Source organism: Equus caballus, chromosome 31 (assembly GCF_041296265.1).
Source record: "Equus caballus isolate H_3958 breed thoroughbred chromosome 31, TB-T2T, whole genome shotgun sequence".
Lineage (NCBI taxonomy): Eukaryota > Metazoa > Chordata > Mammalia > Perissodactyla > Equidae > Equus > Equus caballus.
In genome coordinates this window covers 17,130,168-17,151,420 of record NC_091714.1, presented here as the reverse complement: position 1 = coordinate 17,151,420, position 21,253 = coordinate 17,130,168, and the positions used below count along the sequence as shown (strand labels likewise).

The 21,253-nt window shown below is 37.0% G+C and overlaps 1 protein-coding gene across 8 annotated transcripts in view; it reads left to right on the top strand.

Moving 5' to 3' along the window:
- PCMT1 (protein-L-isoaspartate (D-aspartate) O-methyltransferase) overlaps positions 1-21,253 on the top strand; it is a 53,113-nt gene that overhangs the window by 14,346 nt on the left and 17,514 nt on the right. For all 8 annotated transcript variants that reach the window (XR_002805219.2, XR_002805218.2, XR_011434406.1 and 5 more), the window contains exons 3-5: positions 319-350; positions 16,879-16,983; positions 19,100-19,220. Coding sequence is in view for 4 of the 8 variants with exons in the window: in XM_001495403.6 (XP_001495453.4) it covers positions 319-350; positions 16,879-16,983; positions 19,100-19,220 (258 nt within the window). In the remaining 4 variants the exon portion in view is untranslated. The remainder of the gene's footprint in view (positions 1-318; positions 351-16,878; positions 16,984-19,099; positions 19,221-21,253) is intronic.

The window sequence follows — 21,253 nt, the reverse complement described above, 5'->3', positions numbered from 1 at the left end:
CAAGTCATAAATTTGTCAACTCAACTTAATTGAAATTCTTCCTTTCTTAGCTAACTCCATGAGAGAAGGGATTTTCAGGAGCAGTGGGACTGCTGCACCAGACGAGCACCTTAGCCTTTGGTGTGATTGTGTTTTCTGATTCTAACTGCTGCATGACAGTACCCTAAAGTACCAAATAAAGTTTTATTTTTTTGAGATCATAAAAATGAAAACAGTTATTATGGAAAATAAATTATGGATGTTAGGAAAAGAAGGACGTGGAGTATTCGGTGGGTTTTTGCAGCTGCGTGTATCAGTAGTTCTCATCTTCTTTTGCAGGTTTCCAGGCCACAATCAGTGCTCCACACATGGTAAGTTAACTTTGGTCATTCGGGTACAAGTGGATCACGTTTTTCCTGTAAGATCACTTTCTTCAATAAAAAAGGTTTAAATAAAGTTTTAAACTTTTAAGTATATCAATTTTATCATCTGTCAATTGTGTAAATTGATAATGAGCATCATATTCTTAATGCATGGTATATACAAGGAACTCTTCATGGTAGAAACTGTCACTTAAGTTTTTGCAGGTTGTTGTTAGTATCTAATGTAAAAAAATTGGATATGAAAGATTATTTAGTGATGAGTTAATTAAGGGAGAAAATATTTTAAATAATATAACAGGCGTATAGAAATCTCAAGTTGAATATTATTTCATATTTTATTTGGAAAATTCGCTAGGAACTGGTCAAGTATAGCAGCTAGGAAGCAGTAGAACTTTGGGAAGGACCTATTTCAAGTTATCTGGCACTTTTAATCTGTTGGGAATTTTCTTCAGTTTTAAATGTCAGTTATTTGAATGAGTACTCTGTTGGTTTTTTGTGACAAGAACAATAGCTTTTCTGATTCTCTGCAAGTGTTTGGGGTTGGAGAAGCTCTTATTTAAACTTAAAGCCTTCTGTATACTAAAATAAATTCTACACATATAGTGAACTGATAATTATACCAGAAGAAAAATATAGGAAAATTATTTATAAGCACTAAATAGAAACAACTGTTTAAACATGAAATAAGACATAGAAGCCATTAAAAAACCTAATGTATTTTGCAACATAAAAATTTGGTATTTTTGCAGAGACAAAATGTTGCAAGCAAAATTAAAAGAAGAAAAGCTGAAGAAATATATGTAATACATATGACAGCATAGGGCAAATTTCCATATATATATACACACACACACATACGTAAGCCTGTGTATCCCGTAAATTAGCAAGTAAAAGACTAGTAAGCCCAAAAGAAAATGGGTAAAGTACAAGGATGATAGTTCATAGAAAAAGAAATACAAATGACGTTGGCATTTAAACAAATGAAAAGATGTCATCTTCACTTATATTTAGTAAATTGCAAATTAGCACTATAGTGAAGGACCATTTTTCACCTATCAGATTAAAAAGTTTGATAGTTTGGGGGCTGGCCTGGTGGCACAGCAGTTAAGTTCTCACGTTCCGCTTCTCGGTGGCCTGGGGTTCTCTGGTTCGGCTCCTGGGTACAGACATGGCACCGCATGGCACACCATGCTGTGGTAGGCATCCCACATATAAAGTAGAGGAAGATGGGCATGGATGTTATCTCAGGGCCAGTCTTCCTCAGTGAAAAGAGGAAGATTGGTGGCAGATGTTAGCTCAGGGCTAATCTTCCTCCAAAAAAAAAGTTTGATGCTTTGTATCAGAAGCAGAAGATGGCAGTCACATGCTTTTTATGATGGGAGAGTAAATTGATAGTGTTTTTGGAAGACAATTTGGCAATATCTATAAAATGTGAAATAAATATACCTTAGAGTCTCCAGTTTTATTTCAAGATATTTATCCCGTAGTATATTTGCACAAGTGCAAAATGACTAAAGATGTTCATTGGCACATTATTTATAGTAGCAAAAAAACTCCAGTAGTCACTAATAGCCCACCAGTAGTGGATGGTTAATAAATTATAGTACATCCATACAGTGAAATACTGTGAAGCTGTTAAATGAGGAAGCTCTGTAAGTATGAATATGGCAAGATCTTTGAGAATATTAAGTATAAAAGTAGAGTGCAGACAAGTATTTGGAGTGTTGTATAATATACAAAAACCAAATATCCACACACATGTCTTCCCATAGGCATGAAAACTAAAAATGATTTCTGCTAAGGCAGAGAATTAGATGATTGGAGGGGTAGTAGTGGAAGTGAAATCTACTTTTTGCTCTATAACCTCTCTGTTATCAATGTCTTTTTTCTTTTTGTTCATTTCTTTTAAACCATGGAATAGGAATGGCTTTTTTGTACATTACCTATTCAAAGAAATTAATGATTTAAAAAAAGTTATAGTCTCAACATCCCTGTGAGCAGTTTGAGCTACTACTTAAAACAAAAGATTTATGTAGAAGTGTTCATTTAATCCTGGGATTTATTTTGGAGAATTGGTACCCAACGTGTTTGGGAAGTTGAAGGGATGTGTTTTCAGGTATTAAGGGAAATACTGTGTGAATATTTTTTTCTCCCTCAAGCTTGGTGCTGAGTCCCCCATTCACTGCCAAACAAAGTATGGCAGTAACTCCATGGCAAAGAGTGCATTTTTAAACAAAAGTGACAGCTTATTATGATATAACTCACACACTATAAAATTCCCTTCTTTAAAATAGGCAGTTCTATGGATTTTAGTCTACTCAGAGTTGTGCAGGCATCACCACTATCTAATTTCAGAACATTTTCATCACCCTAAAAAAGGAACCCTATACCTATTAGCAGTCAATTCCCATTCTTTATTCTGCCAAGGTCCTGGTAACTAGTAATCTGCTTTTTGTTTCTGTGTCTAATGTGGACATTTCACACAAATGGACTCATACCAGGTATGGCCTTTTGTGACTGGCTTATTATATTTTGCCCAATATTTTCAAGGTTTATCTATGTTGTAGCATGCATCAGTACTTGATTTCTTTTTATTGCCAAATAGTATTCCATTGTATGGATATGCCACATTTTTGTTTATTTTACTTTCTAGCTACTAAGAATAATGCTACTATGAACATTAGTATACAGATTTTTGTGTGTGTATATTTTCAGTTCTCTTGGGTATTAGACGTAGAATTGCTAGGTCATATGGTAATTCTGTGTTTTACATTTTGAGGAACTGCCAAACTGTTTTCCAAGGTGGCTGCACCATTTTACAATCCCACCAGCACTGTATGAGGTTTCCAATTTCTCCACTTCCTTGTCAACACTTGTAATTGAACATTTTATTTATTTTATCCATCCCAGTAGCTGTGAAGTGGTATCTTATTGTGGTTTTAGTTTGTGTTTCCCTAATGATAATGATGTTTAGCATCTTTTCATGTGCTTATCAACCGTTTGTATATCTTCTTTGGAGAAATGTCTGTTCACATCCCTTTCCGTTTCTTAGTTGGGTTATTTGTAGTTTCATTTTTGAAAAGGATGTGTTTTTAAATTTTTTATTCTGGTATATCGCACATAATGTACAGTTTACCATCTTAACCATTTTCTGAGTGTACAGCTCAGTAGGGGTGAGTACCTTGACAGTGTTGTGTAACCAATCTCCAGAACTCTTTTCATCTTGCAAAACTAAAACTCTGTACCCATTCAACAATAATTCTCCCCCCACCCCTGTCAACCACCATTCTATTTCCTGTTTCTATGAATTTGACTACTCTAGGTACCTCATAAGGGAATCATACAGTATTTTTTTTTTTGTGACTACTTTATTTCACTTAATGTCACGTCCTCAAGGTTCATCTGTGTCATAGCTTGTATGAGAATTTCCTTCCAGAAAGGGTAAATTTTTAGTCACTTGCGTTTTCTGAGTAACCTATGTCTTTTAATAAGGAAAATGTGTGTATTTATATGTGTGTATATAATCACATAGGACATCTGTATGTATGTCGGTGTATGTGTATGCAAACAATAAGCCTACAACATCCTTTGATGCCTGTGAGCCAGGATGTGACTAAGATAGAATAGCATTAATTTTATTATATGGACAAGCAGTTGTGATCTTGTATCATTTATTGCATAGATCTTAGAAGTGTTAGAAGAGAAACAAAGTGAGGAGCAAAGAAACATGAGTTCTGCGTTTGTTGAACCTTAAAATCACAGGCTTGGAAGTAACTGTGACCCTGGAATATTTTCCAAAGTCTTAATTAAAGAAAAATAGGATATATGCAGTGGCAAGAGATTAAAAGCAGCCTGTGAAAATGGAATCCTGGTAGCAGTGAGCACACTTAACATCCAGATACTGAATCCTAGACACCATTTCTCACTAAAAGAAACAGGAGCTCCTTGGAGAAGTGACTAAATGTTGGAAAGTAAGCAAGTACTCAAAGGCTAATGGGGTAATATCAGAAAGATATAGGAGTGGATTTGAAGAGACTTCCAGAGGCCAAATTGGAGACAATTTGAGAATCAAAAAATAATAGATAATGAAGATAATGGATTGTAACATAGTGAATTAAGAAATAAAAAATCCATGAATCCATAGAGGTTTTTTTTTAAAAAAAGAAAGGGAAAAAATAAAAACCAGAAGAATGTCAATTAATGAATGTGGAAGGAATAATAGAATTTGAAAAATCACTGTTTTGTAGTTATCATTGTAATAATTGAATTAGGCAAAGATCAATTAATCTAAAACCATTAAGAGTGAGGTTATTGGGGAAAAATAGTCATGTAGTCTCAAATTATTATTCTACATATTACGTATTAATTATGAAGAGAAAAATATGCCTTGAAAACAGAGTGATGTAGTGGTCACCACATTTACTGAGTGGTTGGGCTTGGCAAGCCCAGTAGTGAGATGGCCCAACAGTCTCTGCTTCCTGATGTGATGCAATGGGAGGCGCCCAGCAAGCCCTGTGTGGGGTTCTTGCTAAAAGTCTTTGATCTGAATCTAACCGTGAGGAGACTGACACATCTAGAATGTGGGGTATTATGCAGACAGCCAGACAGGACTCCTGGCAATCAGTGATCTCAAGAACAGAGAGAAGTGGTAGGTGGAGGAGAGCTGCAGGGAGAATATCCTACATTGGCAAATGTAATGCCTGAACCTTGAGTGGATTGGGGAGAAAATACCTATAAAGGACATTTTGGGGACATTTGAGGAAATTTGAGTATGATAATACTAAATTGATAGTTATCTTGAGTGTGGTAGTGGTGATGTGGTTGCAAAGAAAGATGTCTTAGGTCTTTTTGGCTGATGCGTGCTGAAGTATTCAGGAGTGGAGTATCATTACGTGTACAGCCTATTTTCAGATGATTTGGTAAAACACTATGGCACAATATAAACAGTTGGTGACTAATGAGGAGGAAAGGTGGTTCATTGTATTTCCACTTTTTCGATGGGTTTGAAATTTTTCATAATTATAAAAATGAGCTTTTAAAAACTTGTTTAGATTTAGAGATGAGCATGGGTTATCTAGGAAAATATTGGCTATAGTGATAAAAGCATGCAAAAAGCTAATAAATATTATTGAAGCCTTGACATTTTAAATCTGAATAGGACTTTAATAATAAGTTGACATAGGTCTCTTTTAAAAAAAAATCTTATACAAGAAAAGAAAAATATTTTTTTATACCATAAAGAAAAATATTCCTGAGTTTCTTTTGAAATAAGTTGAAACAGTACTTCCTATAAATTGGGGTTTGCCACCTTAAAGAAGTCCCTTCTAGTTCTTTGATTTCTGGATTCAGAAAAACCTGGTATTATAGGAGTTACTTTGTTTCTTTGATTACTTCCATTTTCTTATAGTGTGATAGGTATGTTTTCTTCTTAATGGAAATTCAGGGAGTACTGATCATTTTAAGAATCTGATGAAAGCTACAGGTCTTCCTGAAAAAGTCCACAAACTCTCTCTCTCCATAGAGACTCCATCTTTCAGGCTAAGCCTCTTGTCTAAGAGCAGTCGCTTTAACTAAATAGGATGCCTGGGCAGCTTCCTCAGTAAAAGTTAATTAATCCAACGTGTCTCTTAGAAACCTCATTAACTAGCACTTTGTTGCTCCGCTGGTTGATGTTTATAGTGATGATTCAGAGATGGTATTGCACTGTCCCATTTTGAAACATCTAAGAAAGCTAAGGTTGGGTGTAGGGGGTCAAAGGTACAAACTACAGTATAAGATGAATAAGTCATGGGGGTGTAGTGTAGAGCGTAATGACTGTAGTTAATAATACATTATTGTGTATTTGAGAATTGCTAAGAGAGTAAACCGTAAAAGTTCTTAGAAGAAAAAAAAAATTAAGTCTCCAGATGTTAACTGGACTTATTGTGGTGATCCTTTCACTGTCTGTACAAATATTGAATCATTATGTTGTACACTTGCAGTGTTATATGTCAGTTTTTTCCTCAAAAAAAAGATTATTTAAAAAAAATCTGAAACAGTCTCAAACTTACAAAAAAGTGGCAAGTACAGTATCAAGAACCTTTCTTTCTTTACTCTATTTGAGAGTAAGTTGCTGAAATGGTGCCCCATCACCTTGGATACTTCAGGGTGTATTTCCTATAAACAGGGACCTTCTCTTGTATGACCACAATATAACCATCAGAACAAGTACACGAACCTTGGTGCATTACTACCATCTAATCTTCACACTCCTCTCAGGTTGTTCCTGTGATGTCCTCCAAAGCAAAAGGGCCCAGTGCAGAATCACTCCTCTTTTAGTCTTCTTCAATCTGGAACAGCTCCTCAGCCTTTCTTTGACTTTCATGGCCTTAACTCTTTTGAAGAATGCAGGCCAGTTATTTAGTTGATGTCCTTCTGTTTGGGTTGTCTGATGTTTTCTTGTGATTAGATTCTGGTTATGCCTCTTTGGTGGGAATGCCACCGGAGTGATGCTGAGTTCTCATTATCCTATTGGAGAGTGTCCAATTTTGATTTGTCCTGTTACAGATGATATTCAGTTCATTAAGGTGGTGTCTGCCAGTCTTCTCCACTATAGAGTTGCTCTTTTTGGCTTTTGTAATTAATTTTGTGAGGGAGTACTTTGAGATCATGTGCATGTCTGCTCCTTATTTATTTATTTATATCAGTTTATATTCATAGTTTTGTATCTTTTCCCTTTCCATATTTAACTTCCTTTTTTGACAGTGTGCAACTTGGTTCCTTTCTTTTTCCTTAATATATTTATTTATTTGATCAATTCCCCAATTTCCCTCTACCGTCATTACCCCCCTCCCATACGCCCCCTTTCATCATTCATGCTTTGACGCCTGGCGCTGATCCACTGTGCAATGCAGAGACCCTCCTCACCTAGCCTGGGTTCTGACTCCTGTTTGGGTCCACTCCCCTGTGTGAATGCAGGTGCCCTCCTCATCCTGCTTGGGCTCTCACCCTTCTAACTACACATGGCGGCTACCCTCTCTGCCACCTGGGTGTGGGCAGCTGCCTTGCTCGGCCCAACTTGGTGGCCTTAGGATCGATTTGTTCATAAAGGGAAGAGATGGGACAGGATAACAAGAGGAGAGGGAAAAGAGGGCATTAACCAGATTTTTTTGATTCACCAAGTTGTTTCGTTCTCTAACCAAGCAAGAGAGGGAAGCCACTGATTGACCGTTATATGCAAGATTTCCTAAGAGTTTGCTAAGAGTATACTAAATGGAAGTAAAAGATCAATTAATTGTTAATTTTAATTTTATAAATGACTTTGAAGTACTTTAAAGAGTAGCAGCAACAGGTGATCATGCTGTGATGGTTGAATTTTCATTGATGTAAATATTATACCTTCTATTTGTAAATCTTAGAATTTATAAGACACTTTAATACGTCGTCACTTTTATCCACAATGATACTTCTGTGGAGAAGGCAGGATAGGAACAACTTTTTTCTCTCCATTTTAATGACTTGGAAACTGAAAAACAATGAGGTAAACATAATTTCCCATGTCATGGGGCTAATAAATACAGAACCAGTGGCATCCAGTACTTTTGATGTTTAATCCAGGATTCTTTTTCATAGTACGAGTGGTTTTCACTCTTTAGGCAATAACCTCTTTGCAAAAGAATATACATGAAAAATTGATACTTTTTTTATGATTCTTTTCCCAAAACACACCCGCCCACCAATCTGTATTTGTGTGTTATCCTAACGGGATTCTTGTGGAACCTCAGTGACTTTTTGGAACACAGTTTGGGAACCCTTGGATTATATGAGGCTGCATCTATTAAAGGCCATCTCCCCTTCTTATCTTAGTTGTGGGAAAAGATAGCCTTAACTTCTTTTTTTTTTTTTTAAACTGTTTGATGTGGAAAATTTCTGACACTGCACACACAAGTAGAATAGTACAATGAACCCTCATGTAACCATCACCAGCTTGAATAATTAACCACACTTTGCTAATCTTCTTTTCTTCAACTCTCTCTTGCTGAAGTATTTTAAAGCAAATCCCAAATATAATATAATTTCACTCCTAAATACTTCAGTATAAATCTGAAAGACTTTAAAAATATAGCCACAAAGTTTGCATTGCTCTGCTTTGGCAGCCCAGGGTTTGCTAGTTTGGATCCTGGGTGCGGACCTGCACACCAATCATCAAGCCATGCTGTGGTGGCATCCTACATACAAAATAGAGGAAGAATGGCACAGATCTTAGCTCAGGGACGATCTTCTTCAAGTAAAAAGGAAGATTGGCAACAGATGCTCAGGGCCAGTCTTCCTCACAAACACACACACACAATCCTTGAAAAAAAATACAACCACAATACCATATTCATATCTAACAATTTTCCTTAATATTATTGTGTACCTAGTCCATGTTCAAACTTTGCCAACTGTTTCAAAAACTTTTTTTTTTGATGGAGTTAATGATAGGTTACAATCTTGTGATATTTCAGGTGTACATTAATGTTTGTCATTCGTGTTGTAGGTGCACCACTTCACACTTTGTGCCCACCCCCCACCCCACCCTTCCCCTGGTAGCCATTAATCTGTTCTCTTTGTCCACATTTTTAAATTTCTCATATGAGTGGAGTCATACAGAGATTATCCTTCTCTATCTGGCTTATTTCACTTAACATAATTCCCTCAAAGTCCATCCATGTTATTGCAAATGGAATGATTTTGTTCTGTTTTACAGCTGAGTAGTATTCCATTGTATATATGTACCACATCTTCTTTATCCATTCGTCTGTTGCTGGGCACTTAGGTTGCTTCCATGTCTTGGCTATTGTAAATAATGCTACAATAAACATTGGGGTGCGTAGGACTTTTGGGATTGCTGACTTCAAGCTCTTTGGATAGATACCCAGTAGTGGATTGGCTGGATCGTTTGGTAGTTCTATTTTTAATTTTTTGAGGAATCTCCATACTGTTTTCCATAGTGGCTGCACCAGTTTGCATTCCCTCCAGCAGTGTATGAGGGTTCCTTTTTCTCCACAACCTCTCCAATATTTGTTACTATTAGTTTTAGATATTTTTGTCATTCTAATGGGTGTAAGGTGATATCTTAGTGTAGTTTTGATTTGCATTTCCCTGATGATCAGCGATGATGAGCATCTTTTCATGTGCCTTTTGGCCATCAGTATATCTTCTTTGGAGAAATGTCTTTTCATGTCTCCAGCCCATTTTTGAGTGGGTTGTTTGATTTTTTGTTGTTGAGTTGTGAGAGTTCTTTATATATTATGGATATTAAGCCTTTGTCAGATATATGATTTGCAAATATTTTTTCCCAGTTACTGGTTTTTTTTTTGTTTCAATCCTGTTTTCATTTGCCTTGAAGAAGCTCTTTAGTCTGATGAAGTCCCATGTGTTTATTCTTTCTCTTGTTTCCCTTGTCTGAGAAGACATGGTGTCTGAAAAGATCCTTTTAATACTGATGTCAAAGAGTGTACTGCCTACATTTTCTTCTAGAAGCCTTATGGTTTCAGGTCTCAGCTTTAGGTCTTTGATCCATTTTGAGTTTATTTTGGTGAATGGTGAAAAAGAATGGTCAATTTTCATTCTTTTACGTATGGCTTTCCAGTTTTCCCAGCACCATTTGTTGAAAAGACTTTCTTTTCTCCATTGTAGGCCCTCAGCTCCTTTGTCAAAGATAAGCTGTCCATAGATGTGTGGTTTTATTTCTGGGCTTTCAATTCTGTTCCATGGATCTGTGCACCTGTTTTTGTACCAGTACCATGCTGTTTTGATTCCTGTAGCTTTGTAGTAAGTTTTGAAGTCAGGGATTGTGATGCCTCCCGTTTTGTTCTTTTTTCTCAGGATTGCTTTAGCAATTCGGGGTCTTTTGTTGCCCCATATGAAGTTTGGGATTCTTTGTTCTAATTCTGTAAAGAATGTCATTGGGATTCTGATTAGGATGGCATTGAATCTGTAGATTGCTTTAGGTAGAATGGACATTTTAACTATGTTTATTCTTCCAATCCATGTACATGGAATGTCTTTCCATCTCCTTATGTCGTCATCCAATTCTCTCAGAAAGGCCTTGTAATTTTCATTATATAGGTCCTTCACTTCCTTAGTTAAATTTACCCCGAGGTATTTTATTCTTTTTGTTGCTGTTGTGAATGGTATTGTGTTCTCGAGTTCTTTTTCTGTTAGTTCATTATTAGAATATAGAAATGCTACTGATTGATGCAAATTAATTTTATACCCTGCAACTTTGCTGTAGTTGTTGATTACTTCTAAGAGTTTTCCAATGGATTCTTTGGGGTTTTCTATATATAAGATCATGTCGTCTGCAAACAGCGAGAGTTTCACTTCTTCCCTCCCTATTTGGATTCCTTTTATTCCTTTTTCTTGCCTGATTGCTCTGGCCAGGACCTCCAGTACTATGTTAAAGAAGAGTGGTGATAGAGGGCATCTGTGTCTCGTTCCTGTTTTCAGGGGGATGGAGCTCAGTTTTTGCCCATTGTGTATGATGTTGGCTGTGGGTTTGTCATATATGGCCTTTATTATGTTGAGGTAGTTCCCTTCTATGCCCATTCTGTTCAGAGTTTTTATCATAAATGGCTGTTGGATCTTGTCAGATGCCTTCTCTGCATCTATTGAGATGATCATGTGGTTTTTATTCCTCAGTTTGTTGATGTGGTGTATCACGTTGATTGATTTGCGGATGTTGAACCATCCCTGTGTCCCTGATATAAATCCCACCTGATCATGATGTATGATCCTTTTGATGAATTGCTGAATTCCGGTTGCCAAAATTTTGTTTAGAATTTTTGCATCTATGTTCAGCAGCGATATTGGCCTGTAGTTCTCTTTTTTTCGTGGTGTCCTTGTCAGGCTTTGGTATTAGCCTGATGTTGGCCTCATAGAATGTGTTAGGAAGTGTTCCATCCTCCCTAACTTTTTGGAATAGCTGGAAAAGGATAGGTATTAAATCCTCTCTGAAAGTTTGGTAGAATTCCCCAGGAAAGCCGTCTGGTCCTGGGGTTTTATTCTTTGGGATGCTTTTGATGTCTGTTTCAATCTCTTTCCTTGTGATTGGTCTGTTCAAATTGTCTGCTTCTTCTTGAGTGAGCTTTGGGAGATTGTAGGAGTCCAAGAATTTATCCATTTCCTCTAGGTTGTCCATTCTGTTGGCATATAGTTTTTCGTAGCATTCTCTTATAATCTGTTGTCTTTCTGCAGAGTCTGTTGTTATTTCTCCTCTTTCATTTCTGATTTTGTTTATTTAAGCTTTCTCCCTTTTTTTCTTTGTAAGTTTGGCTAGGGGTTTGTCAATTTTATTTATCTTCTCAAAGAACCAGCTCTTTGTTTCATTGATCCTTTCTACGGCCTTTTTAGTTTCAATAGCATTTATTTCTGCTCTGATTTTTATTATTTCTCTCCTTCTGCTGACTTTGGGCTTTATGTGTTCTTCTTTCTCTAGTTCAGTTAGGTGTAGTTTAAGATTGCTTATTTGAGATTTTTCTTGTTTGTTAAGATGTGCCTGAATTGCGATGATTTTTCCTCTTAATACAGCTTTTGCTGTATCCCATATGAGTTGGTATGGCATGTTATCATTTTCATTTGTTTCCAGGTATTTTTTTATTTCTTCTTTAATTTCTTCAATGATCCATTGCTTGTTCAGTAGTGTATTGTTTAGTCTACACATCTTTGGGCCTCTCTCAGCTTTTTTCTTGTAATTAATTTCTAGCCTTATAGCACTATGATCTGAGAAGATGCTTGTTATTATTTCAATTTTTTTAAATTTGTAGAGGCTTGCCTTGTTTCCCAACATATGGTCTATCCTTGAGAATGTTCCGTGCACACTTGAGAAGAATGTGTATTCAGCTCTTTCAGGGTGGAGTGATCTATATATGTCTATTAAGTCCAATTGTTTTAGTTTTTCGTATAGCTCCACTATTTCCGTGTTGATTTTCTGTCTGGATGATCTGTCCATTGATGTGAGTGGGGTGTTGAGGTCCCCTGCTATTATCGTGTTGTTTTTAACATCTTCCTTTAGGTCTGTTAATAGTTGCTTTATGAACCTTGGTGCTCCTATGTTGGGTGCATAGGTATTTATAAGCGTTATTTCTTCTTGATGAAGTGTCCCTTTGATCATTATATATTGGCCCTGTGTGTCTCTCTCTACCTGTCTTATTTTGAAATCTCTTTGTCTGATATAATAATTGCAACACCTGCTTTTTTTTGCTTGCTGTTAGCTTGGAGTATTGTCCTCCACCCCTTCCCTCTGAGCCTGTGTTTGTCCTTGGGGCTGAGGTGTGTTTCCTGGAGGCAACAAATTATTGAATCTTGTTCTTTAATCCATTTTGCCACTCTGTCTTTTTATTGGAGAGTTCAATCCGTTTACATTGAGAGTGATTATTGATGCATGTGGACTTAATGCTGTCAATCTGTTGCTCGTTATCTGGTTTTCCTGCATTTCTCTTCCTGTGTGCTGTAGCCTACCCATTTAATACTGCAATTTCTTATGCTGGGTTTCTTAGATTTTTTCCTTATTTTGTGTTGTGGCTCTGTTCTGTTTTTTAGTTTAGTGTCTACCCTGAAGCTTGTATTTAGAAACTTGTGTATAATATAGTCCATTCTCTGGTGGTCTCTTACTTACTTGGCCTAGACTGATTTAGTCCCTTTGCTCTTCCCCTCCTAAATTATTGTTTTCATTTCTTGTTCCAACTCGTGTTATGAGTTTGTAGTTAGAGTGATCAGATCGTCTTTGCTTTGGTAGTTTCCTTACCTTTATCCTAATGCTATAGTTGAATATTTGCTATTCTATTCTGGTTCTATCTATCTGTCTCTCTACTCTGTGGTTCTTGACCACTTTCTCCCTTTTTTCTTTTTTCAGGTATGAGAGCCTTCTTGAGGATTTCTTGTAGTGGAGGACTTTTGGTACAAATTCCCTTAACTTTTGTTTGTCTGGAAAAGATTTAATTTCTTCCTCATATCTGAAAGATATTCTTGCTGGATAGAGTATTATTGGCTGAAGATTTTTATCTTTTCAAGTTTTGAATATGTCACTCCATTCTTTCCTAGCTTGTAAGGTTTCTGTAGAGAAATCCGCTGAAAGTCTGATAGGAGCTCCTTTGTAGTTTCTTTTCTTCTGTCTTGCTGCCTTGAGTATTCTTTCTTTGTCTTTCATTTTGCCTTGCAGTAGGTCTTTTTACATTGACAAATCTAGGAGATCTGAAAGCTTCCTCTACACACATTTCTCCCTCAATCCCTAGATTTGGGAAGTTCTCTTCTATAATTTCATTAAGCACACTTTCTGCTCCATTTTCCTTTTCCACGTTCTTGGGAATTCCTATGATCCTTAAATTCTTTCTCCTCATTGAATCCGCTATCTCTCAGCGATTTTCCTCATTCTTTTTAATTCTTAGTTCTCTTTCTTCCTCTGTCTGGAGCCATTCAGCCTGTCTATCTTCGATTATGCTAATTTGCTCCTCTATGGTGTCTACGTGGGCGTTCAGGGAATCTATATTCTGTTTTATCTGGTCCATTGTGGTTTTCATCTCTAGTAATTCTGTTTGATTCTTCTTTATAATTTCAATCTCTTTTGTGAAGTAATTCCAGAACTCGTCGGCTTGTTTCTTTGTCTTTCTCTCTACCTCATTGAGTTTTTTGATTATAGCTGCTCTGAATTCATTATCACTTAGTTTACCTAATTCCAAGTCCTCAGGACTTAATTCTCTGTTTTTATTGTTTTCCTTCTGGTCTGGAGCTTTTATAAATTGCTGGATGGTAGAGGAGCGGCTTTTTCGCATGATGGTGGAATTCACTTGCAGTTACCGCCTGTCGCCACTACATGGGGTTCGAGAGCTGTGCATTCTGAGCTCTCCGTTTTGGGCAAGATGGTGGCACCCAGCACAGTTTGCCGGGTGGAGGGACTGTTTTTGTCAGGCACCGATCTGCATTCGGGTCAGTTCTGTTCTCTGGTCTCCTGGGGCCCTGGGTTTATAGGGTTCCTGCGCACGGAAGCTTTCCCCCGTCAGCGGGTTTCCACTGAACCTGTGGCAGGAGTCCTGGACAATACCCCAGTCACGCGGCCCCTTCCCCACTCCTTCCTGCACCCGCGGCAGCGATCCCAGTCTCTATGGGAGGGAGTGAAGTTCTCTCCTACCCCGTTCCAGCTCCTCCGAGGTCTGCTGCAGGGTCTCCGTCCTCCATCTTTTTGGTGCTGTAGCTCTCTGACGTCCTGGCATTAGGTTTATTAGCTGAAACTCAGTTTTTTTCCAGTCCTTTGTTGTAGTTTGGAGGGAAGAGAGTCCTGGGCAAGCTCACCCCACCATTTTGCTCTGCCAAAAACTTTTTTTTTTGCAGTTGGTTTGCTTAAATCAGGACCCAAAGTCCATGCATTGCATCTTTTTAGTCTCTTTTAACAGTCTCCCCTATCCTTTTTATTTTTATTTTTTTTGAAGATTGGCACCTGAGCTAACAGCTGTTGCCAGTCTTTTTTTTTTCTTGTTCTCCCCACCTGAATAGGTTTTGCAGAGTAAGGAGTTTCCATTCCATCCTCCATTTTGAACGTTACCTGTTTATGATGATTTGAAAATTATTTTTTTATTTCGACATAATTTTGGACTTACAGAAATGTTGTAAGAATGGTGCAAATAATTCCCAAGTATCTTTTGTCCATATCCCCCAAATGTTACCATTTTACTACATTTGCTTTATCATTTATTCTTTCTCTCTTCACACACACACACACACACACACACATGAAATATATATAGTTCCTTTTCTGTGAACTCTTTGGGAGAAATTTTCAGACACAATGCTCTTTACCTTTAAAAATAGGACATTCTCTTAAATAACCACAGTAGAGTTATCAAAATCAGGAAATTAATATTAATACAACACTGTTAGCCAATTTACAGACCTTATTTAGATTTCATCAGTTGTTCTAGGAATGGCCTTTATTGGAAAAGAAAGTTGCAGATCAGGAGCTTCAGTTGTTGTGTCTGTTTGGTCCTCTTAAATCTGGGACAGTTCATCAGCCTTTCTTTTAGAGTCTTGAAAATGTTTATGAATATAGGCCAATTATTTTATAGTATGTCCCTCAGTTTTAAGTTTGTCTGATGTTTCTTCATGATTAGGTATGAGTTAGACATTTTTACCTGGAATATCCCAGAAGAGATGTATTTTAGCAGACATCGTTGTGTCCCATTATTGGTGATGTTAACTTTGATCATCGGATTAAGGTAGTTATCAGGTTTCTCCACTGAGGAACTTTCTTATGCACTCCGCTGTATAGTTACTGTTTTTCCCCTTTTGTAATTATTGAGTGCCTTGGGCAAACACTTTTGAGGTTATTTAAATATGCTGTTACTCCTCAAATGATAATCACCTCGTTTTAGCATCCATTTATGATTTTTGCCTGAATCAGTTATTGTTGAAATGGTTGCCAAATGATGATTTTCTAAGTTCATCATTTCATCTATAAAACAGTTGGAGACAGTTTTTCCTTATTCTCCATTTGTGTATGTATAGAAGTATGTATTTACTTATTATCGCTATGGATTCATGGATGTATATTTTTCTCAACCAAGGTCTGGTGGTGAATGTGTTTGTTCCTGCTGGGTCTCATGATTTTCAATAATGAACATACCAGGCATTTAACAACAGCTTTTGAGATAACATTTATTAATTCTAACCTTGTATTTTGACAAAGCACTGAAATGTAAATTTATAAAGAAGATGGGGTAGAGAAGGCTTTATTTCTTGGTTTGGTCCAAAGCATAACCAATGTGATTTTATTTGATATATAATATATATATTCTATAAACATAAAGATGTATATCCTTGCGCCTCAATTCCACTTCTAGGAATTTATCCTATAGATACATTTTACAAGATTATTATAAAGATTATTATATTATCTTACAGGTATACCTTTTAACATTGTTTCATCTCTTTTGTTATAGAAGATTGGTGCTAACTTAAATCTCTCTCATTAGGGATAGTATTTGTTATTGTAATGCATCAATACAAGAATACACTCCTCAGCCATAAAAAAGAATGAACAAGCTAAGTATTGATAAAAAAGGTCTTTCCAGATATAATAAATGAAAAAATGCATATGTATTTGCTTATGTGCATAGAGTGAATATGTTTGGAAGCAATCACAAGAAACTGGTAACACTGGTTGCCTTTAGGGAGTGGAACTGGTTGGGGACAGGGGTGGGATGGAGACTTTTCCCTGTAAAACCTTTTGTAACTTTAGACTCTGAATTAAATTTTAAAAACTCACACTGGCGATCTAGAATTACTGAAGCACTTTATCTGAATGTAAGAATTTTACTCAAGCAATGAGAATTATCTTCTGTAATTCCTGTGTAGATATAAGTGTATAAATATGTTATGTTTTCATTATCTTGGTAGATAACAGTAGGAAAATTGGTATGAAGTTGGCAACTTTATATGCTACATGTATATACTTTATAGAGTCTTGAAAAAAATGAATATTTGCTTTGTTTTCTTTTGGCAGCATGCATATGCACTAGAACTTCTATTTGATCAGTTGCATGAAGGAGCTAAAGCTCTTGATGTAGGATCTGGAAGTGGAATCCTTACTGCGTGTTTTGCACGTATGGTAAGAACTTTATTTTTCATTTTGGCCCCAAAAGGAGCATATTACATGATTTGGTTGTATAGCAGTTTTTGAGGATTTTCTTTCTTTTTTTAAAATTCTATCAAGATAGCAGTTGGAATACGTATTACTTAGGGTTTTCTTTTTTTTTTTTTTTGGGTTGCGAGTGACGGAACATTCAAGCCAAACTGGCAGAGCTAAAAGGGCATTGGTTTGTATCATGGAAAAGTCTAAAGGCACGTCTGGCTTCATTCAGAGGAAGATCAGATGTTGTCATTGACAGTGGGTTTCTCTCTAGTTAGTGGTTGGCTTTGCTTTCCTCCTCATTTTGGCTTCATTATCAGACAGACCCTTCCTTTGCGATTGCAAGATGGCAACCAGTAGGTCCCAAACTACATTCTTCGAAGTTCTAATGTGGCAGGAAATAATAGAGCCTGATTTTCAAACACTCCTACAGGTTTATTAGGAATGAGGGCAGAGCTTCTATCACGTTAAGAAAAATCTCTTAGAAAAACGCCTTGTTTATTATACTTCAACTTGTATCCCCAGACTTGTTTGGCAAGTGGCTGTCCAGCGTGTGAGTCTGGAGGCCCACTCGTGCAGCTGGGAGTAAAGGTCCGTCTGTGCTCAGAGTGTCACATCAGGTTGCTTATGAAAAGTTGGTCGTTGGAGGCTAGGTTGGAAGGTTCTGGTCTGGTTAAGTTGGGATTTGTAGATCCATCTTGGACTAGAATCCATTTAACTTGCTATAAATATGCAATTGGCAGACTCACTAGAATATGAACTCCAGAGAGGTGGGAATTTTCTCTGATGTTTTTTCGTTGCTGCCTCCTAAGCATCCACAACAGTGTCTGCTGTGTGATAAGGACTCAGATATTTCTTTTCAGTTGTTTTGTTTGTTTTGTAGAAGTTAAACCCTCACTAATGGAACGTCAGGGATTTTTTTTATTTTTAAAGCTTAGAAATAGCATTTAATTAGTGACTAGTTCTCTATACTTGACTTATTTATGGTTTTAGAGGACTATTCATTTTTTTTTTGCCCACAGATTGGCACCTGAGGTAACAACTGTTGCCGATCTTCTTTTTTGTTTTTTTCTTCTTCTCCCCAAAGCCCCCCTGGTACATAGATGTATATTCTAGTTGTGAGTGCCTCTGCTGGTACTATGTGTGACGCCGCCTCAGCGTGGCCTGATGAGCGGTGCCATGTCCGTGCCTGGGATCCAAACCAGCAAAACCCTGAGCCGCTGAAACGGAGCGCGTGAACTTAACCACTTGGCCACGGGGCCAGCCCCAGGACTATTCAGTTTTTTAAAAAATCATTATATTTCTGTGTTATCTTTTTAAAAATGATATTAATTTAAGTTTATATTTTCACGCATTTACCATGTGCTCGTCCAGTGTTCTAAGTACTCTTCACGTATTCTCTTATTTCATTCTCACATCATTTATGAGGCATGTGCTCCTTTCCTCCTCATTTTACAGCTGAGGAACATGATTCGTAGAATAACTTGCCAAGGTTATATAGTTGTAAGTAAGTGATACAACTTAGATGTGAACTTGAGTAGTCCGAGTTCAGGGTCTTTATTGTTTTAGATTTATTTTACAATTAATATTTATACTTGGAGCCTTTTTATATTTATATATATTTTTATATTTTCCGCATGTAGCAGTAGAGTCAAGTGTAGAAATCCCTAAAAAATTTTTATGTAATATTTTAATATTTAAAGTCACACTTTTAGATGGAATTTAAATAAAAAATGATTGCACTAACTGCTACTTAATATTGGTAGTTAAGTCCTACTTCTAGGTCCTGGACTTAAAGATTAGAAATCAAAGAAAGATAGTGTTTTTCTCAGTATTACAAGTTTTTTTTAATTTATTTTAGTTTCTTAATTACTGAAATATAATTATTCATTTGAAGGTTATAGTTGAGAAGAGTTGTATTTGGTATATAATTTATAACAAACTGAGTGTTTAACCGTCTATTTGGAGGTTTAAGCTGTTGATTTGTCTTGATTTCTCATTGCAGAATTTAACTTTAGGTAAGGAAACACTTTAATGACACTTCAGAAAAAAAAATTTAGACCAGTGAGCTATTGAGTTATTCTCTCATTTCCAGGTTGGACCTACTGGAAAAGTCGTAGGAATTGACCACATTAAAGAGCTGGTAGACGACTCAATAAATAACGTCAGAAAGGACGATCCGATGCTTCTGTCTTCAGGGAGAGTGCAGCTGGTTGGTGAGTGCCAGAAAACTGTGAAAATTTCCTCTCTGGGGAATTTTTATTTTCAGAAGATCCCATGCAAGCTAAATAATAGAGCTAATTATTGCATTTTTTTAACATTCACTTTTAAGTACTAAGTAAGGAAAATGTAACTCTAAAATATTGTACTGGTTCCACCTTGACCATGGGTGACATGACTATTAATTATTTCAAAAGAATGCGCATGTTGAGTTCTTTCTTCATTGATTTTTAAGAAGTAATACCAAAGTAACAAGTGTCCATTATTAAAAATTTAAACAGTGCAGAGATGTGGAAGATAAAAAAGAAAGCCCTTCTTTTCCCCCCATTTCTATACATATAAATATACATATGAATGAAGTACATACACACAGAGTGTTTTGTTTTTTTGTTGTTTTGAGGAAGTTTGGCCCTGAGTTAACGTCTGCCGCCAATCCTCCTCTTTTTGTTGAGGAAGGTTGGCCCTGTGCTAACATCCACTGCCAGTCCTCCTCTTTTTGTTGAGGAAGGTTGGCCCTGCGCTAACATCCATGTCCATCTTCCTCTACTTTATGTATGTAGGACACTTGCCACAGCATGGCTTGACACTGGTCCATAGGTTCGCACCCAGGATCGGAACCAGTGAACCGATGGCTGCCGAAGCAGAGCAAGTGAACTTAACTGCTGCACAACGGGGCCAGCCGCCAACCGTTTTAAATTGACTTATACTATACATATTGTCCTGTAGTTTGCTTTTTTTCACTCAGCAGTATAAAATGGACATATTCCCACGTGAGCACATTTTGTATTACTGTGAAAATAACAAACATAGAAAAAGTGCATAAAAGATATATGTGAAGCTTAAAAAAGACCTGTTTAACCACCACGTTGGAGAGAAACAGAGCATTGTTAGTACCTTGGAAGTTATCTGCTTGCTTTTTCCTCGTCATAACTCCCTCCCTTCTCCCTAGTGGTAAGCAGTATCGTTGCTTCTATGCATTGACTGCCTAATTGCACTTCCATAAGTGATGTTTAGTTTAATTTTGAACTTTAGATAAATGGAACCATCCAGTATATGCTGAATGACTTCTTTCATTTAATACTGTTTGTAAGACTCATCCGTCTTTTTGCATATGGTTCATTTTTATTGCTGTGTAGCATTCCCTGTAAGAACATTGCCAAAATTTATTAGGTCTACCGTGGGTGGGTATTTAGGTAGTTTGTAATTCGGGGATATTCACAGTGCTGTGAACATACGTGTACATGAGTGTAGATGTGTATACATACTCATCATACAAGCTCTCGTTCCTGTAGGAGAGTTATTGCAGGTGCAGGGGGTGACCGTCAGTGCTGCAAAACTTTTTTAAAGTGATTGAACCAGTTTACATCCTCATCTGCAATGTATCAGGGTTCCTATTGCTCCACATCTCTACCAACACTTGCCATTGTGAGATTTTCCTCTTGCCCACTTGGTGATTCTATAGCAGTATCTCTGTGTGAGTTTAATTTTGTATTTTCATATTAACTAGTGAGATTAAACATCTTTTCATATGTTTGGCCATTTGGATTTCCTCTTTTGTGAAATGGCTGTTCAGATATTGAGTTGTTTATATTTTTCTTTGGTTTGTAGGACTTCTGAGACTAGCCCTTTGTCTGTTTATACAAATTGTAAATCTCTTCTCCCGTTCCATGGCATGCCTTTCACACTCATTTTGTTACTTTTTTGATAAATATAAATTCCTAATTTTAATGTAGTCAAACTTACCAGTTTTTCTGGTGCTTTTCTGTGTCCTCTTTAAGGCTACTCTGAAGTCATGAAGATATGTCCCTATATTATTTCTCAGAAACTTGAGGGCCGGCCCGGTTGTGCAGCGGTTAAGTTTGCACGTTCCACTTGGGCGGCCCGGGGTTCGCCGGTTCAGATCCCGGGTGCGGACATGGTACTGCTTGGCATGCCATGCTGTAGTAGGCGTCCCACACATAAAGTAGAGGAAGATGGGCACAGATATTAGCTCAGGGCTAGTCTTACTCAGCAAAAAAGAGGAGGATTG